This window comes from Colobus angolensis, unplaced genomic scaffold, assembly GCF_000951035.1.
Source record: "Colobus angolensis palliatus isolate OR3802 unplaced genomic scaffold, Cang.pa_1.0 Scaffold87, whole genome shotgun sequence".
In the NCBI taxonomy this organism is placed as follows: domain Eukaryota; kingdom Metazoa; phylum Chordata; class Mammalia; order Primates; family Cercopithecidae; genus Colobus; species Colobus angolensis.
Genome location: NW_012122598.1, coordinates 1,758,518 through 1,785,591, shown reverse-complemented (window position 1 = coordinate 1,785,591; position 27,074 = coordinate 1,758,518). Strand labels below are relative to the sequence as shown.

Sequence of the window (27,074 nt, the reverse complement as noted above, 5' to 3'; positions counted from 1 at the left end):
ATAAAGACAACCCTGGCTTTTCTATTGCCTTGTTGCTTGCTGAATATAAGGAATGGGGTGGGGCAGGAAGGGGCCAGTTTGCCCTTAGGCACAGCTTTGCGGCTGTGCCTCATTCATTTCCACAGCTGCCAGTGTCCCTAGAATATCAGGTGAATTGGTCAGGGGATCAGTCTCCCTTGGCCTGACTTACGGCTGGGACAGCCCCATCTTTCTGTTGATTATGTGGCGCATATATATATATATGTATATATATATAATTTATATAAATATTTCTCTATGTACAAGGAATATGAGTGGCTTTCATGGAGGGAGGGAAGCTGGGGGCCGCAAGGCATCAATGCTGCTGGAGTTGTCCAATTCAGTGCTGTCACAGTCTGAGTCCTCAGAATTGGGAGGGCCCTGTGAGAAAGAGTAGAAATGGGAGTGAGATTCCTTAGGGTTCTTTGCTGGGGTCATTTTAATAGCCAGTGGCTTACTGATTTGTTTTTTGAGACGGCAGTCTCGCTCTTTTGCCCAGGCTGGAGTGCAATATCGCAATCTCAGCTCACTGCAACCTCCGCCTCCCAGGTTCAAGCAATTCTGCCTCAGCCTCCTGAGTAGCTGGGACTACAGGCGCGTACCACCACACCCGGCTAAGTTTTGTACTATTAATAGAGATGGGGTTTTACCATATTGGTCAGGCTGTTCTTGAACTCCTGACCTCGTGATCCACCTGCCTCGGACTCCCAAAGTGCTGGGATTCCAGGTGTGAGCCACCGTGCCCGACCGGCTTACTGATTTATTTCTTCCAGATTTCAGTTGCTCAGGCCATTCTCCAAGGTGTCAGACTCCTTTCAGAATCCTTCCCTGGCTGCAACTTATAGCTACACACAAGCTACTGGTCAGGCACCATAATAGATGCTCTGCAAGAGGCTTCTGAAATTCCACCACGTGGATATTTGCTCTTTATGGTACTTTCTGGCCTGTGCAGCTGTCTCCCCAAAAGCTGTCAAAAGATAAGGCATCTATCTGCTTACAGCTCTCCCTGTTCAATATCTGCTTGTTGCTGTTGTGCCACTCACCTGCTTTCCTCTGAGAAGTTCCTGGTGTGGAATGGGCAGGGAGCTGGGTTCTGGGCTGGGGATGACCTCTGAAGGAGGTGGGTCCAGTGGGATTTCTGAGCCCTGGGAGCACATGTCATCAGACCGCTCATCTGGCCGCTCATCAGTGTTGGTGCTGCCAACTTCAGGTGTGCCACTGGGGGAAGGTTCACTAGCTGTGCCTTCCTCCCCATCTGATGGATTCTCTGAGCTGAAGGTAGATAGTGACTGGCGCATGTTCAGGCTCTGAGGCCACCTACATGTTGAAGAGGGGGATTACAGCTTGGTTCTGCCCCTTGCAGAAAACAAAAATGCCATTAACTCCTGTACTCCATCACTTACCTCTGGCTTGATGTCAGCTCTACTTCACTGTCGACCTCTCCTTCCTCCTCTTCTGATGAGATGCCACGTTTCTGGAGGAGAGATGGGGGGACTGTGGTCAGAAGTGGAAAGAGGTCACTAAGAATCCAGGAGAAGGGAGCACAGTTAAAAAGGGTAAAGTAGGGAATGGCTTAAAATTGAGCATAATGTGAGGGATTAGACTTGGACCTCAGGGAGAATAAGGAAAAAGGGAAAGAGCTCAGGAGCCTTCCCATACTTTACCTGACTTCGGGTGACGGCAGCCCTGTACAGCAGTGCAGCTGGGGTCAAGTGCTGGGACCCAGCCCGGCTTCCTCCCCGGCCCGAGGTCCCTTCCCTTCCAGTTCCCAGAAGCCCCACACCTTCACCAGGCCCTACTGGAGGAGGTGGCTCCCCTTTGGCTCCCCCAGGTGAATCTGGGCTGGTAGAGCCAGGGGCTGATCCCTCACTTGGTGGGGTGTCACCCCGGGCCGGAGGTGGTGAGCCAGGATCCCCAGCTCCGCTTGTGGCCCCCCGGCCCCGGGACCCTAGTGCTGCTGACAGCAGGTCTGGGGACGATGAAGACATTTTGCGGAGCAGGAGGTCATGATGAAGCCCACGGAGGGCGGGAGGACAGGCCTCCCAGGCTGAGGGTCCCCCTCCTAGGCTTCCTGGTCCTCCGGGTTCATGGGGTGGCACAGGTGTACGAAGCCCAGGCAGGTCCCCACAGCTCCCCTTGGCGCTGGCCTTGCGGTGACGGGTCTTGCCACGGCGACTCCGTCCTGGTGAGGGGGGACCCTTAGGACACCCAGGAAGCCCAACCCCACTTAGGGCTGCATCTAGTTTAGGGAGCAAAGACTCCGTCTTGAGGATATCTGGTCTGGAAGGAGAGAGAAAGTCAAAGGTTGAGACTGCCAAATCTGTACTCAAAAGCACTCCCTAACCTTGGACACTAAAGTACGCATCTCCCTGCTAAACATCTGCTGCCACTTCAGTATCCCTCTTGCCATATTGGAACCACCATTCATGTCCCACCTTTTGCTATGGGGTGACAGCTTCTGTGGCACATTCCTCTTCTTGATAAGCTTCTCCATTGTGTTTCCATGCAGGAGGCCCCGGGAAGGGTGTGTCTTCAGCAGGCCTGGGCACCTCCGCTCTAAAGCTTGCTCTCGCCTAAAGATCCAGGCACCTTCTCAGCTGGGCAAATGACCAGGAAGGGGCACCCCAGTCTCAGTAGGATCTCTAAGGCAGGCACAGCTCCAGGGCTTGGTGCATAAGGACAGGTAGGGTTACCTGAGCAGCTCCCTCTCCTTGAGTTCCAGCTGCAACATGAGGGCATTAAGTTCCATATACAGGTTGTTGGCTCTCTCCAGCTTCCTTTCATAGTGTTCCCTGATGTCCAAGGCATGTCTGCAATGGGCAGAAGGGTTCCCCAAGGTGAACTGGGTTCACCTAGGGCCATAATAGATCCGCAGTCTCAGAATTCCTGTCCACAGTCCTTTCATAGTCCTTCCACCCGCCCTGGGGCTGGGTAGGAGCTGAGTGGGTGCATAGTCCTTGCTGTTGGTAAAATCACTTCCCCAAGCACGGGAACTCACCTGAGCTCCTCCCTCCTTCTCATCACCAGTTCCTCTTCTAGGCGGTGCAGACAGGTCCCTTCTGACTTAATCTTTTCAAAGTGCAGTTTTACTTCTTCCCGCCACTCTGCCTGTGGGTCGAGAGCAGACGAGGAGTGAGAGCCATCCCTTCACCCAGTGAAAGGTTCTGCAGGTTGCCCACACGTCACTGCCAATATGTGTGCTGGAGCAAAAAGGAGTGGATTGACTCCGCTCTCTAAGAGCCAATCTCTTCAGTCCCACTTAACCCATTTCCCAGCCTCCCCCTCAAATGGCATCATCTCTGCAAAGAAGGGGAATTAGGTATTCATTTTCCTACCCACAGCACACCTGGGACTTAAAGTAAGTCTCCTGGGGTGTGGAGAGTACATCAGCTGAGGCAATGTCCAGATGCAGCAGGATCTGTCGGAATGATGGGCGATTTCGCGGTTTGCTATTCCTGAAAGGAATGGAGTTAGGAGGAGAGGGGAAAATTTGAGGGAGGACCAGATGGGAACTAGAGCATCCTTTCCCAAAGTGTGTCCTGGAGAATCCAATCCTAGAATGTACTCTGTGACAAAAGAACTTATGGTCAATGGTCTCTAGGGAATATTACACACTATTCATTAGTGTGTCAAAATCCTGCAGTAAGGAAACCTGTTGAACCCCGTATTTTCCAACTTGTCTCCCCAAATAAAGGCCTTTTCTGAATAACTTCATTGAAGGAACCACACTTTGGGAGATGATCATCAGATTAGCCATCTTCAAACTTCCCTGGGTCTAGGTTCCAAATGAGGGTCTGGGACCCTTTCCTTCTGTGTTCTAAGGTTGTTTACTTGAGGCCCAACAAACCATGCTTGGTGGTTATGCTGCTCCTTCCCTGTACTTTATGCACTCACTGACACTTCATGACAAACCAGGAATGCAGATACTGTTAACTGTATTTTATAGATGAGGAAACAGTTTCAGAGTGATACCACTTGCCCCTGGTGAATCAGCTCAGAAGGTAGCATGAGTCTGATTCAGATGCAAGTCAGTCCTTTGTATTAAATGCCCCTGCTATTTATTGGTCAGTCCAGCCCCTCTCAGTTCTAGATTATAGTTCCCTGGATCCACATCCTGAGTCCTCAGTACTTGGGGAGCCACATCTGGGAGCCCTGACACCCTTCCCCTGTTAAGGATTCTGAACTTGGCCACTTAGGGTTCTAGGTACTGGCTGTCCATCAGTACTGCTGTTCTTCTCAACTTCTCCAGGCCCAGTATCCCAGCTCAGCCCATCCTTACCAGCACTGGCGAAGTAGGATCTTGAAACCATCTGGGCAACTGGAGGGCACGGGCAGATGGAGACTGTTGCTTCCCACACCCCAGATGATGGCTGAGGAATCTACGTCTTTGTAGGGGATCTCACCAGTCAGCAGTTCCCACAGCACCACACCAAAGGACCTAGAGATGAGGGGACATCACTTGGGAGGGGTTCCTCCAGAGGTCCTGGTTGCTACCGGCCCATCACTTGTGCTCAAGCCCTGGAAGTTGCCCACCATGCCCCCAGGGCTGGGCACCCACTCTTCTCAGTTTTCAGCCTAGTCCTCACCAGATGTCGACCTTCTCGGACACAGGCTCATTGCGGATCACCTCAGGGGCCATCCAGGCTACTGTCCCTGCAAAGGACATCTTGGTGCTCTTGTCACTCAGCTCCTTGGAAGTGCCAAAATCTGAGATCTTCACCACATCGTCGTAGGTGATTAGCATGCTGGTAAAGAGTGTAGTCAGCTGGGGTCCATACCCCTCCACACACCTCATCTAACTCTGCAGCAACTCTGCCTTTCAGGTTTTTGTTTGTTTGTTTGTTTTTGAGACGGAGTCTCGCTCTGTCACTCAGGCTGGAATGCAGTGGTTCAATCTCAGCTCACTGCAACCTCCGCCTCCTGGGTTCAAGTGATTCTCCTGCTTCAGCCTCCTGAGTAGCTGGGACTACAGGCATGTGCCACCATGCCCCACTAATTTTTTTGTATTTTTAGTAGAGACAAGGTTTCACCATGTTGGCCAGGATGGTCTCGATTTCTTGACCTCATGATCCACCCGCCTCGGCCTCTCAAAAGTGTTGGGATTACAGGCGTGAGCCACTGCATCCGGCCTGCCTTTCAGTTTTAAATCATTTGGGACACCCAAAGGTGAGGGGCTCACTACAGCCCTCCTGAGATGGGATTATCACTTGGAAGAGGTTTCTGAGATGGCCACATGGACGTAGGGCATGGTTTGGAAGTGCAGAAAAGGCCACACGGACTTGAGTGGGTCACCTGCATGCACATCTATTGCTCCCTGCTTGCTTACTCACTTGGGTGACTTGAGATCCCTGTGGATAATCTTGTGTAGGTGCAGGTAGTTCATGCCACCGGCGATGCCCATGGACCAGTCAACCAGTAAGGAGGGGGTGACAGGGCGGCCAGCCCGCAGTACCTCGTACAGCTGGCCCTGGGCGCAGAACTCCATGAGGATGCAGTAGCAGGGAGCCTGGGTACACACACCCCTGCGAGACAAACAATGGTATGAAGGCCTCAGCTGGCTGAGCCTTCACCTGATTAATACCTGGAACCCGCATTCCCACCCATTCCACCTAAGGGTCTCCTCTGGGAAGGATGGGGTAGGTCCCACTGCCCAGGAGGGTACCAGGCCTTAGCATAGTATCCCCAACACCCAGCCCCTGCCCTGGACCTCACTTGAAGGTGATGATGTTGGGGTGCTTCAGCTTTCGCAAGTGCTTGATGTCGGTTTCTTTGAGGTCTCGCACCTTCTTCACAGCCACCTCCTCCCCGTGGAAGCGCCCCAGGAAGACAGCACCCTGGGCCCCTGAGCCCACCCACTGCAGGTCCAGGATTTCCTCAAAGGGGACCTCCCAAAGGTCTGTGGGCAGGAGGCACAGTGCCACAAGCCTCAGAAAGAGCCACACTCAAGGCCAGGGACGGGATAGCATTGGGTTGGCTGAATTGACTTGAGGGTGAGGCAGAAAGGTAGCCAAAAACAGGCCGAGAAGAAGGTTCGAGGGGACAGGGAAGGAATGAATGGGTGACCTTAAAAGAAGCTGGGAAGTCAGAGACTGATGGATGGCTAAGGGACTAGGGCCGTGTCATGGGGAGGGGAGGGACCATTGCATGACTTTAGTGGAGCTGACCAACAGATCTCGGGCTCAGGGAAACAGGGAGGAGGCTCCCACAAGGACGTGGCCTACCTTCCTGCTGCTGCTTGTGCTCAGTGGAGTAGGCTTTGCCAATCATGGTCCAGACAGGGCGCAGGCAGCCAAAGAGGCCCTCAAGGAAGCCACTGCCACTCTGGCACTGCAGTCGCACCTCGTCAGCTCGAACTCTGGATGCCCGACTCTCAGGTGACCCAGCTGCGCCCCCTGGGCCCCCTGCATCCTGCTCATGTAGCTGCAGGACACTGTTGGCAAAAGGCTCAGGGGGCGGCTCTCCACCTGGGGAGGGGCTGGGCCCTCCCCCACCCTGCCCACCAAGGGGTACCACATCTCGAAGTACACACTGGGTAGGCGTCAGGTCCTTCTCGGGAGTGCAGTCAGAAGTGTCTGGGTCCAGCTTGCGCATGGATGCCTCACTTAGGGTAGACACGAAGCCCCCAAAGGAAGGAGAGGGTGTTCGGGTCTCATGGAGGCAAGCCATGGCCTCTGGCCCCTGGTGTGATGGTGAACGCTGGGCCCTGTGGGAATGAAGGAAGGAGGGGCTGTTAAAGCCCCAGGTGTGCCCGCTCAGGATACTTACCCCAGAGGCACAGATTGGGGTTCTGGGTTCACAGAAGCCCTGTTGGAGGTAACACTTGTGGCTCCGTTTCTCATGCCCCTCCAAGTTGCACCTTCACCCATCTTAGGAAATCTGATACACTTGGGCTTCCTCTCAGGCATATTAGTAAGGCAAGTAATAGGTAGATAGGTATCATACCTGGGTATCATTCTCAGGTAACAGCCCCACGTGGGTACACACTGGTAAAATATGTCTCAAATTCAAGTATAATGGTAACAGATGAGTTCCCTTCTCCCTTAAGATGACTAATTCATTGCTGCGGCACATTTTTTCCACCTGAGACTCACAGGCACACACAGGTATCAGGAGGGTCTCACATTTACACCTTTACCTCGGGGTCAACCTCAGGCACACAATAGTAACACTAGACCTCCCTCACACTGAAGCACACACAGGATGCTAGTAAACCTTTCAGGCACCCTTGGACAGCATTCCTGAGCTGCCTACATACAGGTGATACCCCCAGGCCTCCCACCCAGGTACTTACACACGGTACTACTGAGGCCCTCTCAGGAACACTTAACTCAGGTGAGAACCTCATGACAAGACACACTCCTAGGCCTCTCCAAGGTAAGTGAAGGTTGTAACCACAGAGTTCTGTGTACCCCCAACATTGGCAGAAGCAACCAATGGGAATGCAGACGCTGTCACAGAAGGCCACTGCTTCATCCCCCTTAGCCCTCCCTTCAGTCCAGCGGCTCTCCCAGGGGTCAAACAAGGTCTTGTCTCCTCTTTCCTCTTCATTGCCCTATCCCCTGCTCCTCAAACTTTCCAGGCAATGGGGATGTGTCCCAGTTCATAGCTGGGTGCTATTTAAAAAACAACCATTAGGCCGGGCGCGGTGGCTCATGCCTGTAATCTCAGTGCTTTGAGAGGCCGAGGCGGGCGGATCACCTGAGGTCAGGAGTTTGAGACCGTCCTGACCAACATGGAGAAACCCCGTCTCTACTAAAAATACAAAATTAGCAGGGTGTGGTGGCACACGCCTGTAATCCCAGCTACTTGGGAGGCTGAGGCAGGAGAATTGCTTGAACCCGGGAGGTGGAGGTTGTGGTGAGCCGAGATCACGCCACTGCACTCCGCCTGGGCAACAAGAGCAAAACTCTGTCTCAATAAATAAATGAATAAATAAATAAAACGCAACCATTAAAAAACCTGAATCCGGCACGGCGTGTTGGCTCATGCCTGTAATCGCAACACTTTGGGAGGCTGAGACAGATGGATCACTTGAGCTCAGGAGTTTCAGACCAGCCTGGGCAACATGGCAAAACCCTGTCTCTACCAAAAATACAAAAAAAAAAAAAAAAAAAAAAGCCGGGCATGGTGATCCTGTGACTGTGGTCCCAGCTCCTCTGGGGCTGGGTGAGAGGATTGCCTGAGCCCAGGTGGTGGAGGTTGCAGTAAGCCACTGCACTCCAGCCTGGGCGACATAGCCAAACCCCGCCTCAAAACAAAAAACAAAAAATACCTTGAATCCTGACTTGCTTCTGCCACATAATGGCTATATGACCTCACGCGAGCTATAGTTGAGCCTCAGTTTTTCCAGCTATACAAAGGAATAAACTGGCTGTCACTAAGGCACAGCAAACCGTTAATGCTACACGAGATTTGTCCAGAACTTGGCACCAGGAGCCATCCTGGTCTCCCAACTCACTCCACACTTATCAGTTACCAAATCCTGAGATTTGAAGATTCCCTAGAACAAGCATCCCTCTAATTGTTCCTCATAGCTAGCAGCGTTCTTCCATGAGCCCCTGGGTTAGTCTAGAAATTATTGCCATACATTCTGAATTACAGTGGAGAATTCCAGGGGGAGGGGTGGCAGGAATCTCCACATGCAGAAGGGTTCAGTAGATGATTACACAGGCATACAAGAAGGCTTGGGAAACTTCGATAGTTCTTGTAATACTTAATTACCAGGCCTTTCCCTTGAAGACTTTTTCCTGGGGGGTGAGGGTGGTAGGCCTGGAATCAGCATATTTAACAAGCACGCTAGATTTGTTAAGCTCTAACCCAGTGCACGCTATTTTCTAGTCCTACTGTTACTGCCTTAGTTCAAGTCTCATTAGCTGTCCTCACCTGGCCCAGGACAGCTGGTCTCCAAGTGCCCTCCCTACCCCCAATTCTTCACTCAGCTCCTTCAGAAGGATCTTTCTAAAACAGACTGGGGGCCAGGTGTGGTGGCTCACACCTGTAATCCCAACACTTTGGGAGGCCGAGGCGGGCGGACCACCTGAGGTCAGGAGTTTGGGACCAGACTGGCCAACATGGTGAAACCCCATCTCTATAAAAATACAAAAAAATGAGCCAGGCATGGTGGTGTGCACCTGCAGTCCCAGCTACTTGGGAGGCTGAGGCACGAGAATTGCTTGAATCTGGGAGGAGGAGGTTGCAGTGAGCTGAAACCAGGCCACTGTACTCCAGCCTGGGCAACAAAGCAAGACTCTGTCTCAACAACAACAACAAAAAAACAGATTGGGCCAGGCATAGTGGCTCACACCTTTAATCCCAGCACTTTGAGGGGCCAAGGCAAGTGGATCACTGAAGCCTGTAAGTTCAAGACCAGCCTGGGCAACACAGTGAAACCCCATCTCTACAAAAAATATAAAAATTAGCCAGCCAGGTGCAGTGGCTCATGCCTGTAATCCCAACACTCTCTGAGGCCGAGGCAGGCGGATCATGAAGTCAGGAGATCGAGACCATGCTGGCTAACACAGTGAAACCCTGTCTCTAGTACAAAATACAAAAAATTAGTCGGGCATGGTGGCGGGCGCCTGTAGTCCCAGCTACTCAGGAGGCTAAGGCAGGAGAATGGCATGAACCTGGGAGGTGGAAGTTGCAGTGAGCCAAGACTGCGTCACTGCACTCCAGCCTGGGCGACAGAGCAAGCCTCCATCTCAAAAAAAAAAAAAATTAGTCGAGTGTGGTGATGTGCACCTTTAGTTCCAGCTACTCGGGAGGCTGAGGTGGGAGGATATCTTGAGCCTGGGAGGATGAAGCTGCAGTGAGCAGTGATTGCACCACTGCACTGCAGCCTGGGCGACATAGGCGAGACCCTGTCACAAAAGAAAAAACAACTGCCTGCACCAACACTGGAACTTAGCCATGTCAGGTTTTTGAACCAGGACACCCAATGATAATGGCTAACTTAAGAGAAGGCTTGCAGCTGGGCGCAGTGGCTCACGCCTGTAATTTAGCACTTTGGGAGGCTGAGACAGGAGGATTGCTTAAGCTCAGGAGTTCGAGACCAGCCTGGGCAACACAGTGAAACCCTGTCTCTACTAAAATACAAAAAATTAGCCGGGCAGGGCGGCGGTCGCCTGTAGTCCCAGCTACTCGGGAGGCTGAAGCAGGAGAATCACTTGAACCCGGGAGACGGAAGTTGCAGTGAGCTGAGATCGCGTCACTGCACTCCAGCACCACTGCACTCCAGCCTGGGCGACACAGCGAGGCTCCATCTCAAAAAAAAAAAAAAAAAAGAAAGAAAGAAAAGAAAAACAAAACAAAAAAGACTAAGTATTTTGGAAAGAAAGAAAAGAAAAACAAAACAAAAAAGACTAAGTATTTTAGCTTCTGGTAAAGGTACATTAGCACTTTGCATACTTAATCCTCAAAACTGTAAGCTGGGCATTATTAGCCCCGTTTTACAGACTAAAGCATAAAGGTATTTAAATAACCTGCCCACAATGCCATAGCTATTAAGAAGCTCAAGCTCGGCTGGGCGCGGTGGCTGACGCCTGTAATCCCAGCACTCTAGGAGGCCGAGGTGGGCGGATCGCTTGAGCTCCGGAGTTTGAGACCAGCCTGCGCAACATGGGCCTGGGCATGGGGAGAGCCGGTCCCTGCTAAAAATACAAAAAATTAGCCGGCGTGGTGGCACATGCCTATGGTCCCAGGTACTTGGGAGGCTAAGGTGGGAGAATCGCTTGAGCCCAGGAGGTGGAAGTTGCAGTGCGCCACGGCACTCTAGCCTAGGTGACAGAGCAAGACTCTGTTTCAAAAGAAAAGAAAAGAAAAGAAATAAAGAAAAAGCAGCTCAAGCTTCACCCCCAGCCTGGAAGGCGCTTCTCATCTCTCTCCAGGTGTCACTTTATCCTGGACGTCCTTCTTTCCTGATCCGCTCCAGGTTAATGCGCCTTCTGGGCGGGCACAGCCCCGATATGCTTCCTCTATTATGGTTCCCATTATACTGGAGGTACAATATGGTCGGGCCTCTGGCTCCTTTGAGAGCCTGGACAGCCTTTAGAGAGACGACTTCGCATCACAAGGGAACCATGGTTTGCAGCAGCACCGGGCGCGCAGAAGGTGCTTGGTAAGGTGGAACCACTGCTCTACCCACCCCGGAGGATCGCCTTAAGCACCACACACTCTATGTGCGCGTGCGCGCGCGCGCACACACACACACACACACACACACACACACACACACACAAATTAGCTCCCTGAATCCTCAGAAGAGCCAGGTGAAGGAAGTACTACTGGTCCCATTATATTCCTGAGAGAACTGAGGCCCAGAAAGCACAAATCACAGTAAAGTTCAGCTTCCAAATCCCCAACATATCCCCACGCGGTATTTGTGGCTTCAAGAGGTAAGGTGTAGGTTGCAATGCAAATCACAGATAAACACAGACCAAGTAAAATGCCAACATATGGGAGAATTTCGTCTGGAGGACCCAAGGGATTTTGCCTGCCACCACGCACCCCCGCGCCCCCACCACCTCCCACTCCCCCGCAAGCAGGGGATTCGCTTCTGGACCACCCAGAAACAAGGCCCAGGACTCTGGGACGCTCTCGCCTGGCAGGCCAGGAGGGAGGAATGGCGGGATTGGAGCGCTCGGGGAGGAGCGGACAGCTTGGTCACCGGCAATGGAAGGCCGAAGCCCAAGTCTGGGCAGCTCAAAGTGGAGAGGAAGGGGTTACAGCCACAGCGCCCTCTCCCCCTTCCCGTTTTCCTTCCCGGCCGTCACGTGGCGCGTGGTTGGGGCGGGGGCCGCCGCGGCGGAAGGGGGTGGTCCGGGTGGGGAAGGGGAGGGGACACGGCCGGCTGGGGGAAGCGCTGGGCGCTGCGGCGTAACCATGACGACTGGGCCCAAGGCGGCGCGTGAAGTCACCAGGACAAGATTAGCCCCGGATCACGTGAGCGCGACGTGGGGGCGGGGCTGTGCCTGGGCCCCGCCCCTGACCTGGGCCGGCCCAGGTGGCTGGTTGCCGGGATGGCTGCGAGGATCGTAGGTGCGGACCCCCACCCAGCGGTCTGCCCCATCTGTGTTCCCTTCCTTCCCCTGCCCCCGCATGCAGAGAGCTCTTCGGCTGAGGCGTCGGGTATTGGCAGGAGGGGACTTGTGGGGTTGGCATTGGGGGTGCAGTACCACGGGGAAGGAAAGCAGGAAATGAGAGAAAAGGAGACGGCACAGAAAAGGCGAGGCACAGCTAGAGAAGAAGGAAGGAGCCAAGACATATACAGACACTGGAGCAGCGTGAAGCGGTGTCAAGCCCGAGAATGATGGCTTGGAAAGCTGTTTGGAAAAGCAGAGGACCCTGAGAAAATGGAGATGAAAGGGGAGTGAGAAACACGGACAGCATCCATCTCCTTTTCTATCTAGAAGCCAAGCTTTGAGTAGGCACAACACCTGACTTTTTAAAGGAATTTTTCAGCCGTCATCTGGTTGTTTGACGACTAGGTGGTTTAGGCATAGAAAAGGTGACATGCTCAGAGACACTTGCAGCCAGCAGAGCCTCCCTCCAGTTTACCAGGCTTCCCCAGAGGCCCTTCTGGTATCCAGGGCCAGCAGCTGGGGAGAGAAGGAGAGAAGCCATTTCACCTGTTTATCTTTTAGGGTAGTGGGGATAGCTGAAGAAGTAGGAGATGGGACCAAGGGAAAGATCTCAGGCTAATGACAGCTCTTCCAGATTGACCTGGAATGGAGGGAAAGCTGCTGCCCCTGGGAGCTATAGTAAACTGGCGATTCCTCTCTCCCAACACACACACACATACCCCTTTCTGTTTCCTTTATTTCTGACCTGCCAGCTGTGTCCCACTGCCCCCTGGCAGGGCCTTGGCGCCAGAGCTTTGGAGGGGCGTCTAGGATGACTAGGAGCCCCTGGCCCAGACATTCAGTCACCCTGGGGGATGGGAGCTGTCTCTCCGTTATCAATTATGCAGAGCATGGGGGAAGGGCAGCAATGTGACAGGAGGGTGGGTCTCTCTGTCACTCTGTCAACCATATCTACCATGTGTTGATGGTGGTTCTGCCTCACATTGGGTGAGGGGACAGAATGATCTCTAAGCCATACAACTGCCAGGGGAGGAGGCTCTTTGAATACCCAAGAGGCCCTAATTCAGTGCTTTGCTGGTGGCCCCAAAGTGACTCCATAAGGAGGGTACAGGGTAGAGTGGGGTAGGAAGTCACCCCCCATCTATCCCACCTTCCAGGTTCTCTGGCCTGAGATTTTGGAAGCTTGTGGCACGTAAACTCTGCATTCTCTCTAGCTCCTTCTTGTATAACAGCAGAATGTCAATGTCAAGCTGTTTGTTTGGTGGTCTTAGGGGCTCAGTTCAGAGGCCAGGTCATCTGCCTAAATGTTGGGCTGTCACACTAAGTGCTCTCCACTGTCTGAGACCTCATTTTTCACTCAGGAAAAGGATGATTCCCTTTCTCTCATGAGTGGGGGTAGGGAGGGGAGTTTTCAAAGGGAAAGGAGACCCAAGACTTTGGAGTCCTAATTCCACCTCTGCAAGCTTTGAGGCCCTGAGAGGATAAAGGTCTCTGATGAATCGCAGCCATGCCTCCTGTCCGCTTGGCTGCAGCTTGTATTGTTTTTGAAACAGGGTTTCGCTTTGTTGCCCAGGCTGGAGTGCAGGGGCACGATCACGGTTCACTGCCTGCAGCCTCAACCTCCTGGGCTCAAGTGATCCTCCCCCTTCAGCCTCCTGAGTAGCTGGGACTACAGGCACTCACCACCACACCAGACTAAATTAAAAAAAAAAAAAAAAAAAAAAGAGGCCAAGTGCGGTGGCTCACGCCTGTAATCCCAGCACTTTGGGAGGCCAAGGCAGGCAGATCACAAGGTCAGGAGATCGAGACCATCCTGGCTAACATGGTAAAACCCTGTCTCTACTAAAAGTACAAAAAATTAGCCAGGCGTGGTGGCGGGCGCCTGTAGTCCCAGCTACTCGGGAGGCTGAGGCAGGAGAATGGCGTGAACCCTGGAGGCGGAGCTTGCAGTGAGCTGAGATCGCACCACTGCACTCCAGCTGGGCGACAGAGCGAGACTCCGTCTCAAAAAAAAAAAAAAATTGTAGAGACCATATCTCACTCTGTTGCTCAGGCTGGTTCCAAACTCCTGGGCTCAAATGATCCACCAGTCTAGGTCTCCCAGAATGCTGGTGTTATAGGCATGAACCACTGTGCCCTGCCCTGCAGCTTGTTTTGATTTTCCTTTTTACAGGATTCGTGGTCCTGGCCCCAGGGTCCCAAGATGGAAAGTGCTATCGCTTTTCTTAGTGCCCTCATGAGGAGGAAATGACTTCCCCTGAGAACTTGGGGGAAAACTGGAGATCACCCCTAAATTCGGGTCCTTGATTGGAAAATCAAGCCCTGAGACCCCTAGCTGCCACACTTCTTCCAATGGGGTGGACAGTGAAAGGGTTCAGGGAAGGGAGGGACGGCACTATCTAGGAAAAAAGAATCAGCTTCAGATTTGGAGAGATCAGAGCTAGAATCCCAGTTTTGCCACCAATTAGTTTAAGGAATGTAATCTCTCCATGGTGCCCAACCCTCCCTGCTGGGGTGGTGAAGGTTAAGTAAGGTGATGGCGGGGGTGCAGGGAGCAGCATGCTTCCTCCTTGCTTTGTCTTCCTGGTTGGCTGGACACCAGGTCTTTCTTTGTGGATCCTGGAGAGGCTGAAGACTTGGTCTCTGACCTTCTGCTTTCCCAGGACAAACCGTGATTTCAGGTTCCAGGAGAACCAGGTCACAGTGCTAGTGATTGTGCTGGAGTCTCCAGTCATTCCTTTACCAGATCACCAGGCCTTCCTCTGTAAATCCTGCCATTCTGTCTCCTCTGGACTAAGGGGAAAGGCCTAATTTTCTGCACCCCATCCTCACTCCCTGACCAGTTATCTCTGGAATCTGCTCTCTTAAGCAGCTATACTGCTAAGATCCTCCCTTTGATCATGTGGCCCTGGATCACCCCTCAGCCTTACCCATAGAGGCCTCTGGGAAGGGGAGGGCAGGAGCAGGGTAGGATGGGCCTCAGGAGTCCCTCCTACCTAGGACCTCAGATAGACCAAGAAGAAGTTCAGTGGATGTTAACAAATAGTTCCTCAGCTGGGTGGACGTTTTTAAAAATCTGGAAGAATAAACACCAAAGTATAACAACAGTTTCTAGGTAGTTGGAATTATGAGTGTTTTAATTTTCTCCTTTGGGTTTACGTCTATTCCTAGTATTTCAGTAACAACTTTGAATTGCTTTTAAAGTAAGATATAACATTTATTTTAAATTGTAAAAGAGAAAATAAGATTGATGGACTGCTCATGCATTCCTTCATTTAGCTTATTAGGACAGTTGTGCAATAGGGAGAGAGTAGGTGGTAGAGGAGAGAACACAGGCCTCAAACTCAGAGTGGCTTCCTGAGGTCTTGTCTCTGCTCCTGGCCAGTTGGGTGACCTGGCTTGAGACTTCTCAACAAACCTCAGTTTCTTCATTGCTAAATGGGGACAGTGGTACCTATGTCCCACAGTGGCAATGCAGCACATAATGTGGTGGGTAAGAACACAGGTTCTGGGTCACACAGACCTGGGTTCAAATCCTACCTCTTGCCACATACTAACTTTTTTACTTTAAACAAATTACTTAAGTTTCAGTTTTCTCCTCCATCAGAGATGATGATAACACTATCTCACTTGGTCTTGTTAAGGGCATGATTAAGACAATCAAAATAAAGTTCTTGGCCCAGGACCTGGCACACAGGAAGCTCTCTCTAAGCATTAGCCATATGGAAAGTGCCTAACACACAGTTGTAAGTTTTTTATGAATGTGATTCCCTTCCCTTCTTTCCCTTGTTCTTTCTCAAAGCAAGTGCCAGTAGGGAGGGTACAGATGGAAAGGGAGGTGGAGAAACAAGAGGGAAAAAAGACCAAAGAATGAAGAAACCAAAGGACAAGGGCCCTATCCTGAATGATCTTTAGCCTCCTCTGGAATCTGGTCACTTTCGCAGTCTCCTCACCTTCCCCACACACACATATGACCCCAGTGCTTCTGGGAGCCAATGAACCGGACAGACCAGTCTCTGTGGCCAGGCCCTCATGAAGCCCCTGTGTCCCCTGCTGGCATCATCTCAACAGTATCCTCCTTCTTCCCAGCATCACCTCAGTCAACAGTGTGAGTGAATGGATGAGTGGCGGACATGAGGGGGCAGACATTTCCACTTTTTTGTTGTTGTTGAGACGGAGTCTCGCTCTGTCACCCAGGCTGGAGTGCAGTGGCCGGATCTCAGCTCACTGCAAGCTCCGCCTCCCGGGTTTACGCCATTCTCCTGCCTCAGCCTCCCGAGTAGCTGGGACTACAAGCGTCTCGGCCTCCCAAAGTGCTGGGATTACAGGCTTGAGCCACCGCGCCCGGCCCGGCATTTGTTTTCTTGAGAGCAATTTTAGGGCAAGGGAGGATGGTCTCGATCTCCTGACCTCGTGATCCGCCCGTCTCGGCCTCCCAAAGTGCTGGGATTACAGGCTTGAGCCACCGCGCCCGGCCCGACATTTCCACTTCACTGGAAGAAGCATGGCAGCTGGGGGTCCCAGGGCTTGACTGGTATAGGGCTGAGGACCTGAATGTAGGGGTGATCTCCAGTCCATCCTAGCAAGGACTTCTTACAGGGCTGATTCTCTCATTCCTTCTTTCTCTCCAGATCCAGGCAGGGGAGAGGGAGGACTGTGGATTACAACAGTCTGGGCTGTGAGTGGTAGAACCAAGGGTCCTCTTCCTAGAAAAGCCTGATCCTACCATATTGTCACCACCAGGGGAAGAGCAATTGGTTTTTAGAAGGGTTCTGCCCTCTTCAGCTATAAGGAAGCCTAGGAAATCCTGAGCCACATCTAACTTCTTGCCTCCTCTGTCCGTAACAGGGATGGGTGTTTAGCTGGTGGTCTCCATGTTGAGAGCTGGGGTTTTCCCAACATTACCCCAGTTGACAATGGGAGTGAGTGGATGAATGGTATGCTTGAGGGGACACACACGTTTTTTTCACCTGTAAGTGTGAGATAGGAGGGAGTGGGGCCCTAAAGCTCAGAGAAACTTCAGTGTCTGGACAGGAAGGCTCAGGGGGCACTTGAGTCCTTTCCTTCCTAAATCCTTTCTGTTAGCCTTGGCTTGGTATGACCCTCTGGCTGAAACTCAGAGCTCCTAAAGCAATGGAGCCCACCTTGAGAACTGCAAGGGAAATGTGTTTAGAAGGACGCACTGACTGTGGCTTGAGATGACTCTGGGTGGGGTAAGGAGACCTCATGGGCACTCCCTCCTGATTGGAGGCCACTCACCTACGCTCCTCTGAAAAAGGCAGCAGATGAGCATCTACAAGGTAGGACTCCTCCCTTAATTCTAAGGGACACCTCACTGTTTCCTCCCACTGTCTACAGAGCCTTGACTCTTCCCTCCTCTCAGTCAAGGCCTTGGTTACCAGCAAGTCTCAACTCTTGCTTATTTTTAAGCCAATGAGTTTGAGGAGTGTTTGTGGGAAAGGGAGGAGGTTTTTGGAGGGTTTGACTGGGGGAGACGGGTTAGGGGAGCCAGAGGAGATGGAGAGAAAGAGGAGGGAGAAACCCACACGTGAATGGGGGAGGGGAGGATGCAACAGCTGGATGGAGGTGAATGCCACAGCTGGAGGGGATTAGGAGGATCACAGCTGGAAGGGGAGGGGACCAACACCTGGGCATCTAGAACAGGTGCTCTCTGACTAATCTTCAGGTCCAGCCTGCTAAGTGTGTGTGTGTGTGTGTGTGTGTGTGTGTCTGTGTGTGTGTGGAGGGAGATGGTGGGTACATCAGTCCTTGCCCTTCCTTTCCTTCCCTGGAGGGGGCCAAAACTCTCCCTCCTCCTTCCCTCTCTCCCTTCCTGAGGATGAGTGGGAGGAGATGTTCTCTTGCCCTCTGTCCTTTAAGTCTGTCCCCCAATCACCCTCCACCCCACCCCAATACGGTCCTTTCCAGCTCTGGAGGCCCTTCGTCTCCAAGCTGGGCCGCGGCATCCCTCCGCTCCATTCCCTTCCTTCCCAGCCCCACACGCGTCGGGTCCAGGTCCCCAGTTCCTCCATCCCCACAGCTTCAGCATCCCCACACCACCACCCCGCACCAGGCCACATCTGCATCCCGACCCTCCCTCCACGCCTGGATCCCAGGACCCGGACCCATCCCTGCCCCCCACCCCCCCACAACTCGGCCAGGCTCTCACCTCGGGGGCTCCGCGGCCGCAGCACAAAAGGCGGCGCTGCTGCAGCTCCGCTCCGGATGCTGCTCCCGCCTCCTCCTCCTTCTCCTCCTCCTTCCCTCCTCCCCCCGCTGCCCTCCACCGGACCCGGGGCGCTGTCACAAGCGATGCTCGTGCGGTGTCCGGATGCACGGGTGTCAGCTTCAGCTTGCTGCCCCCACCCCCCGACCCCTAGCCCCGTCCCTGCTCGGCTTGAACTCCCGCTCCTTCCAGGGCCCCCGCCCCTGGCCCCCCGGGACGGACACGCCCTGAGCGGGGGATGCTGCGATGGAGCCGCCGGCCTCTTAAAGGAGCCCGCTGCTGCCATCCGGCGCGCTCCACGCTCGTCCCTGGACCGCCTGGGCCCCGCGCTTCCCTGCTGGCGGTGTCCTATGGAGGTCCCACCTCAGGCCTTAGGCTGATTCCACAGGAACTCCCTATGACTCGTCTTATAGACTCCTTTCTACATCGGAGAGAGCAGCCCCTCAGTTGGGATCCCTAGCGCTCTGGCATTGCTCCCCCTGTCATACTGATCTTGCCAGCTCTCCTTCCCTTGATTGTCACCGCTCACTCTAATTTCACCCACTTGGAATTCACTCGACTCTAGGCCCCATCCTCCTCCAGTGTTCCTGGATGACCCCTCATTATCATTTAAAGATTCCTCTGGACCTCCAACCCCGGCTCAGAGTAAGACATCTCTTTCTTGACCCCTTCTCAGAACACTCATTAGAACCTTTATTTATTTATTTATTTTAATGTGATATCTCCCTTTCTCCAAGGTCACAAGATTTCCCTTAGCCCAGTGGTTGTGCGACTTTGGGGGAGGAGGCAATGGGGCTCTAGGGCTAAAAAATTTGCGTCTGCTCAACACCCTGATCAGTTGATTAGTCTTAGGCGGCCAAAATTCACTCTTGCTTTCTTCAGCTGAGCGACCCAAGACTCATGGCAGAGGGAACGAAACCACCAGGTGCCTAGTCCTTCTAATCCTGTCGCCCCACACTACAGCCTGATTATCAGGCCCCAGAGGTTTCCTTGCCAGTTAGAGAGGTTCACTAGAGCCGTTCTAAAAAGGTTTTACGAAAGAAGCAAAACCTGAAGGGAGGTGAAGGACGACCTAGCAAGAGGAAGCAAGTTCTGTGTCACGGAGGCCCAAGGGCCAGGGGCTTAGGCTGTGGGTTGGGGGGACTGTCTGAGACTGACTTGGACCTGCACCAGCTCCAGAGCCCTGCGCAGACAGACATCGGTCCCCTCCGGCGCCTAGGTAAAGCCCACCCTCTCAGACCGCAAAGAGCCCGGATCCGACAGCAACCTCTCCGGACCAATCACAACCTTCCTTCACCAAGGAGGCGGGGTCAGGGGGCTGACTTTTCCTTGTCCCCGCCCCTTTAGTCGAAGTAACCAATTCCAATGTGCCTAGAGGAAGTAAACGCAATGGGAGTAACCTATGACAACATGAAGCTTCTCGTACGTGCTTGACCCTGCCCCTCCGGCTGCGGCAAAGATGGCGCGCGGGCTCCTGGGTTCTGTAGTTTCTCGGGATCCAAAAGGCTCCGTGCCCAAGTGAGTCCTTACCGCCCCGCTACCCAGCGGCTTCCCCTCCGCTAGTACGCATGTCCACAGCCTCACGGCCCGGGAGAGAGGGGGCACGGAAGGAAGGAGGCGGGACGGTATTACAAACAAAAAAATACGGCCTTCTCGAGAAGCGACTGCGGAGAGCCCGCTCCTCCCAGAAGGCGGTGCAGCCTGCCCGGGCGAGCCACGCGGAGGGTTGTGGGGCGGATAGCTCCCCTCCAGATGGAGGCTTATGAAGTAGGGTGGGCGGGGGACTCCATATCCCAGCGTGCCCCTCGGCGGGCCCTACCGGCCGCGACTCCGGGCTTGGCCCCGGCCCTAGCTCGTCGGCGGTGTATTGGGGCGCGTGGAGGCTGCAGTCACGGTGGCGCCCGCGGGGACGGAGGAGGGAATGAGTGAAGAGGAGCAGGCCTCCGGCATTACCACGGGCTGCGGGCTGCCTAGGTGAGCCGCCTCGTACCGATTCCTTTTGGGCAAAAAGCGTGGGGCCGTGCGGAGGGAGTAGCGGCGCGGCCCCAGCATGCACCTGGCCTGAGGGTTGTTCCCGGCAAGCACTGGGGCAGTGGGCAGTGGTTCCCGGCGTGCACCGGGGCAGTGGCTGCTGCCTCTAGCTCTAAATAGTTTGGGGTTGGCCCGGTTCCCAGACTGCACTGGAACACTGGGCTTTATGCCCCCACATTCAGTGCATTTGGTGGGTACTGAGTTCCCGGCTTGCACTGTGTCGGGGGTATGCACTTTCAACCTGCATGGGGCACAGGATCGTGCCCACCTTAACTGAGGCAGGAGCAGTGCATTCTTCCCCCCTTGCTTTGAGGTAGTGGGCCCTACTCTTCCAGCCTGCACTTACACTTGGAACCCAGCCAATGGATGCTAGACTGCCTGGGGTTCCTTGGACCCTATGTCCCCCATAATGTGCCTAGGTCTGGTATGGAAGTGCTTGGCCAGGTGGGTGCAGAGAGGGGAGGTGTGATATGGGTCTGTGCCCCTTCCCCCAGTATAGAGCAAATGCTGGCCGCCAACCCAGGCAAGACCCCGATCAGCCTTCTGCAGGAGTATGGGACCAGAAGAGGGAAGACGCCTGTGTACGACCTTCTCAAAGCCGAGGGCCAAGCCCACCAGCCTAATTTCACCTTCCGGGTCACTGTTGGCGACACCAGCTGCACTGGTGAGGAAGGCTTGGGCAGCCTGGCTGGGGTGTGCATTTGCAGGTCCCCATGGCTTTGTTTATTGGAGTCTCTCTCTTCACAGTCCTTTTCTCCAAGGCCAGTGAGGGAAGGAGAGATTTCAGGGGAAAAGCTACTGACTGGATTGGGAGAACAGGGCTGTGAGAAGGTGGGTAGGACGGGGGAGAGTTAGAGGATCCATCAGGACTGCCACATCACCCTAGAGGAAAAGGAAGAGAAGATAACTGAAATCCCAGTGGAGTATTTGGGGGAGTGAGTGCCTGGCGTGCTGGGCTCTGTTCCCGGTGCTTAACCAAATTCCCATTTAATTTTAAACCTCAGTCTAACCAGTGATGTAGGTGGCAGTATCCCCCCCCACTCCTCCCCCCGCCCGCCCATGTTGAATATGAGGAAACTGAGTATTTGAGATAGTAAATGGCTGGTGCATGGTCACATGCCTAGTATGTGGCGGAGTGGGGCTTTTACTCCAGAGCCTATCCTCTCTTATTCCAGCTCTCTGTTTTTATTGAGGGAAAAGAAAGTGCTTTGCAAAGGAAATTAAAGCATTTGAGCTCAGAAGTCCACCCAAGGCGTTTGAGCTCAGAAGTCCTGCTTGGCATGGCTTAATTCTGGAAGCTAATGGAAAGATAAGGGCTCTTCCTTCTAGCAATTAGTGAAACACTTCCAGTCTTCAGCAGAAGGTGGTTGGTCAGAAGGGGCTTGATTGATTCCCTCTGGCTGTGAGGAGAGAGGCTGGGGGATGCTGGTTTCTCTCCCATCCTTTCAGTGACCTCCAGTATTGCCCATGCCCCCTCTCTCAGGTCAGGGCCCCAGCAAGAAGGCAGCCAAGCACAAAGCAGCTGAGGTGGCCCTCAAACACCTCAAAGGGGGGAGCATGCTGGAGCCAGCCCTGGAGGACAGCAGGTGAGGGAGGAACCGAGGCATCCCAGAAGCCCTTCAAGGAACCCAGACCCTGCACCACCCCCTCTGCCACCAGGCCTGGCCAGGTGACACTTAGCCACCCTGACCTGGCCTCTTCCTGAGAGTCCCTCTGGACCTGAACAGGGTCTTCCAGGGCTTCTGCTGCTATGAAGAATTCTTGGGGTGGAGGGGTTGGTTAGCCCCATAGAGGGGTTGTGGCAGTAGATTGGGACCTGGGTTAGGGAGGGAGAGGGGTGGAGGCTGAGGCTAAAGGGAGTTGCTCCCCAACATACCTCCTTGTTCTAGCAAGATGTCCTTTCTTCACGCACAGGTTGGAGTTTGTTGCTCCTCTGGTTCTTTGGTACAAAGAGACCCTCTTCTCTGAGACCCTCTTTTCTCAGTCTCTTTGCCGGTGTTTGGCGGCAAAGGATCCCAGGAGGAAGCTGTTGGTTGAGCCTCCCTGATTCTTTGGCTCAATTTGGAAGTTCTCTTAGGGGATCGGGAGGTCAGGAGGATGTGGGTCCCCCACCCCTCTCTTCCCCCTATACATGGGTGTGAATCAAAGGCCCCCTTCCCCTCGGGAAGTTCTTTTTCTCCCCTAGACTCTTCACTGCCTGAGGACATTCCGGTTTTTACTGCTGCAGCAGCTGCTACCCCAGTTCCATCTGTTGTCCTAACCAGGTATCTGTGTCCCCTGACTGCCTGAGGTGGGTGGAGGAAGGGGTTCTGGTTTTTGGCTCCTCAGTCTTTGGACCCAGGCTGGTCAGGCATGAGGAAGTCTGAGAATAAACAGAATGGAATAGTTGGGAACCAGAACTTGAAGAAATCACAGCAGCTGGGGTAAGCTCTTGGGTCAGAAGGTCATTTGTGATTTTCAGATAGCCTTATGGATGATGTTCGACCATATTTAAGGGTCTTGCAGGCCCCATTTTCTTCTGGATTGACCACATGTCAGTTCTGTGTTTGAGGCCCATCAGGCACTTCTGGGACTGGAAATACAGCTCTTCTCCCACTGTTCTGGCTTGGATGATACACAAGTGTTCCAGATTGGAAATGGGCTGGGGCCTGGAGAAGGCCTCCCTTGAGTGGGAGGGGGAAAGAAGCCAGCTAGAGCAGGAGGGAGCAGGCTCGACGTGTGGACAGACAGCTGCCTGCCCGCTGGGAATCAGGAGATAGTAGTTGGGAATCTAAAGTAGTGGTTAGGCTTGGAGCTCATGGGCAGGCTCAGATGGAACCCTTCACCTCAACTTTGGCCCTGCGCCCTTTTTCCTTCAGGAGCCCCCCCATGGAACTGCAGCCGCCTGTCTCCCCTCAGCAGTCTGAGTGCAATCCTGTTGGTGCTCTGCAGGTGTGCCCCATCCTCATTTCGCATGCATGCCTGTCTTCCCTTGAGCCAGGGGCCATGAGGGAAGGTTATGTGTGTTTGGGGGTGGGGGCAGTTCCCTGTGCTGAGGCCCTTTCCACCACCCCCCTCCTTCCTCTCACCTAGAGTCTGAGGCTCCTGCATGGGGACCAGCGTGGGTGTGAGAAGCCTTTTTTCACTCGGCCTCATGCACCCTGTGTCTCCCTTCCAAGGAGCTGGTGGTGCAGAAAGGCTGGCGGTTGCCAGAGTACACAGTGACCCAGGAGTCCGGGCCAGCCCACCGCAAAGAATTCACCATGACCTGCCGAGTGGAGCGTTTCATTGAGATTGGTAACCGGGCAGGAGGGGGTTCTCACAGCTCCTCTGGCCCCAGCTGGAGCACTCTGGCCCCAGCCCCAGAGCCGCTCCTAGCCTCACTCTGCTACACCCCCTGTTCTCTTAGCTTTACAGTCCCTGGCCCCTTCCTTTTAGCTTCTTGACACCCTATCTGTCCCCTTCTCCCTGGCCGACCAGGTTCTCAGGTGCATGGGCAGGTCTTGAGTTCCCCTTTCCAGTTGACATTCTGGGGGGACCCTTAATCCAAGTATGACCTGAGTGAAAGCACTGGGTCTGTGGGGAATCATAACCCAGCAGCCCTCTCTCCACATGCAGGGAGTGGCACTTCCAAAAAATTGGCAAAGCGGAATGCGGCGGCCAAAATGCTGCTTCGAGTGCACACGGTGCCTCTGGATGCCCGGGATGGCAATGAGGTGGAGCCTGATGATGACCACTTCTCCATTGTGAGTGGCTCATGTGGGCTGGGCACCGTGGCCCATCCTCCATGCCAGGGCAGGGCTCCAGGGACTTGGGTCTGTGACTCAGCAGTGAGCCTCTCTGGGTCCTAGGCCTGCTTCTGCCACACTTTTCCTACCAGACCCAGGGTTCCTGGGGCAGACTCAGCCTTGACTGTAGGCCCGCTCTGTAGCTCTGTTACTGGGATAAGGAGGGATGCTTGGCCATCTGGCCCAGGACCTGGTAGTTAGAAGGGGCCACCCAGGGATTGAGTGGGGGGAGGCAAGCTGGAGGAAGCATTCTTTGTTCTTTGTTCTCCTTTGACGTTGAATGTTTCAATGCCTGGGTCCCACAGTCTCTCGCTTCATCTTTCTCACTGTTCCATCTTGACAGGGTGTGGGCTCCCGCCTGGATAGTCTTCGAAACCGGGGCCCAGGTTGCACCTGGGATTCTCTACGAAATTCAGTGGGAGAGAAGATCCTGTCCCTCCGCAGTTGCTCCCTGGGCTCCCTGGGTGCCCTGGGCCCTGCCTGCTGCCGTGTCCTCAGTGAGCTCTCTGAGGAGCAGGCTTTCCATGTCAGCTACCTGGATATTGGTATGGCTAGCTGGGGAGTGAGCCAGGGGATGGTGGGGGTTGGACTGGAGCAAGTAGAAGGGGGTGATGATGACGTGAACGCACCCCTCCCCAGGGCTACCTCCCCACCCAACATTGCCTCCCTCTTCTCTCTTGCTCTCCAGAGGAACTGAGCCTGAGTGGACTCTGCCAGTGCCTGGTGGAACTGTCCACCCAGCCGGCCACTGTGTGTCATGGCTCTGCAACCACCAGGGAGGCAGCCCGTGGTGAGGCTGCCTGCCGTGCCCTGCAGTACCTCAAGATCATGGCAGGCAGCAAGTGAAGCCCCAGCTAGACTCATGGATATGCACCCTTTGCTCCCTGCTCTTTCTGCTTCTGGGCTCATGTATCTGCGCAGCTGTGGTACCCTCTGTGGGTACCATCTCTACCTCGGACACAGACTGCCTGCCTTGAGGCTGAGAAGGCACAGGGCAAGGAGCCAAGGACCACAGGGCCTCAGCCAGCCCAGGATTCGTCCTCATTTTATTGGTGACGATGAATGGGAATGAAATCGGGGCTGTCTACTAGAGCCTGGAATAAATATGCTGCTTTGTAGATTTTTAAGCCCTTCTCTTATTTCCTGAGCAGTGTGGATAGCAGAGGAGGTTACCACATTACTTTTGTGTGCCTTCCCTGAGCTCCTGTTCCAGCCATTCTTATGTGTTCCTTTCTGGTGGGAGGAGGCTGGGTGCAGTGGCCTCCTGGATTGTCGGCTGTCTTGTTGGAGGGCTGGGTTTGGTGGAGAGGGAAGGGCAGTGGTTCTTGCTCTTGGGCTTCCACCCAGCTCTGTAAAGTCTCACACAGACACACATGGATTCAGAAGCCAGACAACTTTATTTGGGGGGCAAATATTGACACTTTTGGGTGTGGGCCTTGCATGCAAACATATCAAGGGATGACATGTCACTTCTTCCCAAAGCGTTGAGGGGCAGCCAGGCTCCAGAACTGGGAATTCAGCCCCTCTCCAGCCCGGGGACTCAGCCGTTCATTGCTCCAGGATCCCCGGGTATTTCTGCCAAACCTTAGGAAAGATTTGTCCTCAGGTCCCTGCAGTCTCCCTTCTCTAGCCCCCTTCCTTCTCCTCGTCCTCTGTCTCCTGCCCTTTCTACCCCCAACCCCTGCCATGCTTGTATCCCTTTCAGACTCACCTCTGGGGCTGAAACAGGAAGGCTTGGCTCCGGCCAGGTCTCTCCATTGCCTGGAGCAGGTAGCGCAACAGTGACCCAGAGGTCTGGGCATCCTGTGGGGGGAGGCGTTCACTGTCTTCCTCCTGTGCCAAGGGGGTATCAGGGAAGGAAGATGGGCAAATACCCTGGACATGTAAGTCACAAGGGGAAGGGACTGGCTTCCAGGGGCAAGGGGTAGGAGGCTGCAGAACCATTTCCTCAGATGTGAGGACCTAATGGCAACCTTGACAGCCAGAGAAAGTATCAGAACCTAGAACACAAGTCTCAACCGAGGTAGAGGCAGTGGTGCTATGGGGAGGGGACACACTCACCGCGGGGAGCTGGTCTTCTCGCTGGCCTCCTGGCCCTTCAGCACAGCCCTGGTCTATTAACAGCAGCAGCACCAGCAGTGCAGCAGCCTGCCTAGAATCCATGCTGCCATCCACCCTCCTACAGCCACCCCAGCCTCTTATACCTGCTGTCCCCCCCACCCCCAGCCTCACAGTAGCCTTAGGGGAATCTAGAGCAGGCAAATGGAAATGCAGGGCTCATTAGGAGCCGCCTGGGATCTCCTCCTATGGCGCCCCCAGGACTTCATGCTCTCAGCCTCCTGCCCCAGGCCCCTAAGCCTGGAGTTATAGACTTTATTAGATGCATAAATCCTGTCTCCAGAGCTCAAGAAGCGTCATTAGTTGCAGACGCTTTGTCAGAGCTAGGCCCTGGGGAGCCTTACAAGAACCCCTAATCCCTCAACAGGTTGGAGAGCTTCAGTTTATCACTTCCCCTCTTTCCTAACTTGTAGACTAAAGCACAAGAAACTCATGTCAGGAGTAGTTAAGTAGGATGTCCTGGAGTGGAAGAGGAGTGGGAAGAGCCAGGGTCAGAGTGTCAGGATGACTAGGCAGAGGGCCACACAGCCTATCCTCTGCTTGTGTGCCTCTTAGAGGCTACTCAGATTTGCCTGTGGATAGAAAAAATATATTCAACTTCATGATGGTGCAGAGAATTTAACTTTTTTTTTTTCTTTTTGAGACAGAGTTTCGCTCTTTTTGCCCAGGCTGGAGTGCAGTGGCGCGGTCTTGGCTCACTGCAACCTCTGGCTCCTGGGTTCAAGCGATTCTCCTGCCTCAGCCTCCCAAATAGCTGGGACTACAGGTGTGAACCACCATGCCCAACCTATATCTTTTTTTTTTTTGAGACGGAGTCTTGCTCTGTCGCCCAGG

At 53.9% G+C, this 27,074-nt stretch overlaps 4 protein-coding genes across 9 annotated transcripts in view; 1 reads left to right on the top strand and 3 right to left on the bottom strand.

Moving 5' to 3' along the window:
* Positions 1-238: 238 nt before the first annotated feature.
* Positions 239-18,535, bottom strand: MAP3K12 (mitogen-activated protein kinase kinase kinase 12). 2 transcript variants are annotated; one of them, XM_011930513.1, is made up of 15 exons: positions 18,268-18,535; positions 6,548-6,721; positions 6,240-6,448; positions 5,731-5,914; positions 5,349-5,540; positions 4,605-4,763; positions 4,298-4,456; positions 3,365-3,473; positions 3,017-3,126; positions 2,712-2,828; positions 2,454-2,591; positions 1,683-2,298; positions 1,422-1,492; positions 1,062-1,335; positions 239-399 (listed from the first exon to the last, which is right to left on the bottom strand). In XM_011930513.1, exons 2-15 carry the CDS (start codon positions 6,682-6,684, stop codon positions 301-303), a joined length of 2,574 nt encoding a protein of 857 aa, XP_011785903.1. In that variant the 5' UTR covers positions 6,685-6,721; positions 18,268-18,535; the 3' UTR covers positions 239-300. The 2 variants fall into 2 exon arrangements, with proteins under 2 accessions (XP_011785903.1, XP_011785902.1); XM_011930512.1 differs by having other exon boundaries at positions 6,240-6,721.
* A 1,227-nt stretch (positions 18,536-19,762) lies between these two features.
* TARBP2 (TAR (HIV-1) RNA binding protein 2) lies at positions 19,763-25,249 on the top strand. Of its 4 annotated transcripts, none has more exons than XM_011930502.1 (9): positions 19,763-19,842; positions 20,855-21,019; positions 21,839-21,941; positions 22,524-22,619; positions 23,214-23,286; positions 23,514-23,631; positions 23,953-24,080; positions 24,466-24,667; positions 24,811-25,249. In XM_011930502.1, exons 2-9 carry the CDS (start codon positions 20,860-20,862, stop codon positions 24,966-24,968), a joined length of 1,038 nt encoding a protein of 345 aa, XP_011785892.1. In that variant the 5' UTR covers positions 19,763-19,842; positions 20,855-20,859; the 3' UTR covers positions 24,969-25,249. The 4 variants fall into 4 exon arrangements, with proteins under 4 accessions (XP_011785892.1, XP_011785893.1, XP_011785889.1 ...); XM_011930503.1 differs by having other exon boundaries at positions 19,763-20,298; positions 20,850-21,019; positions 22,541-22,619; XM_011930499.1 differs by having other exon boundaries at positions 19,763-20,298; positions 20,850-21,019.
* A 251-nt stretch (positions 25,250-25,500) lies between these two features.
* On the bottom strand, positions 25,501-27,007 carry NPFF (neuropeptide FF-amide peptide precursor). Of its 2 annotated transcripts, XM_011930495.1 has the most exons (3): positions 26,184-26,889; positions 25,834-25,955; positions 25,501-25,706 (listed from the first exon to the last, which is right to left on the bottom strand). In XM_011930495.1, exons 1-3 carry the CDS (start codon positions 26,283-26,285, stop codon positions 25,589-25,591), a joined length of 342 nt encoding a protein of 113 aa, XP_011785885.1. In that variant the 5' UTR covers positions 26,286-26,889; the 3' UTR covers positions 25,501-25,588. The 2 variants fall into 2 exon arrangements, with proteins under 2 accessions (XP_011785885.1, XP_011785884.1); XM_011930494.1 differs by having other exon boundaries at positions 25,834-27,007.
* ATF7 (activating transcription factor 7) overlaps positions 26,670-27,074 on the bottom strand; it is a 155,707-nt gene continuing 155,302 nt past the window's right edge. The window contains exon 13 of the transcript XR_001000501.1: positions 26,670-26,812. The gene's annotated coding sequence lies outside the window, so the exon portion shown is untranslated. The remainder of the gene's footprint in view (positions 26,813-27,074) is intronic.

What these genes read in the sequence shown, in the direction of transcription:
- MAP3K12 (XM_011930512.1), bottom strand. Translation starts at nt 6,684, where the DNA reads ATGGCTTGCCTCCATGAGACCCGAACACCCTCTCCTTCCTTTGGGGGC. An exon ending in GCACAAGCAGCAGCAGGAAG is followed by an intron (nt 5,915 to 6,239) that starts GTAGGCCACGTC and finishes TCCTGCCCACAG; the next exon opens with ACCTTTGGGAGGTCCCCTTT. An exon ending in AGAAGGAGGGAGGAGCTCAG is followed by an intron (nt 2,829 to 3,016) that starts GTGAGTTCCCGT and finishes TGCCCATTGCAG; the next exon opens with ACATGCCTTGGACATCAGGG.
- TARBP2 (XM_011930499.1), top strand. Translation starts at nt 20,246, where the DNA reads ATGAGTGAAGAGGAGCAGGCCTCCGGCATTACCACGGGCTGCGGGCTG. An exon ending in CCAGCCCTGGAGGACAGCAG is followed by an intron (nt 21,942 to 22,523) that starts GTGAGGGAGGAA and finishes CCCCTCGGGAAG; the next exon opens with TTCTTTTTCTCCCCTAGACT. An exon ending in TGTCAGCTACCTGGATATTG is followed by an intron (nt 24,668 to 24,810) that starts GTATGGCTAGCT and finishes CTTGCTCTCCAG; the next exon opens with AGGAACTGAGCCTGAGTGGA.
- NPFF (XM_011930494.1), bottom strand. Translation starts at nt 26,066, where the DNA reads ATGGTTCTGCAGCCTCCTACCCCTTGCCCCTGGAAGCCAGTCCCTTCC. An exon ending in TTCCTGTTTCAGCCCCAGAG is followed by an intron (nt 25,707 to 25,833) that starts GTGAGTCTGAAA and finishes ATCTTTCCTAAG; the next exon opens with GTTTGGCAGAAATACCCGGG.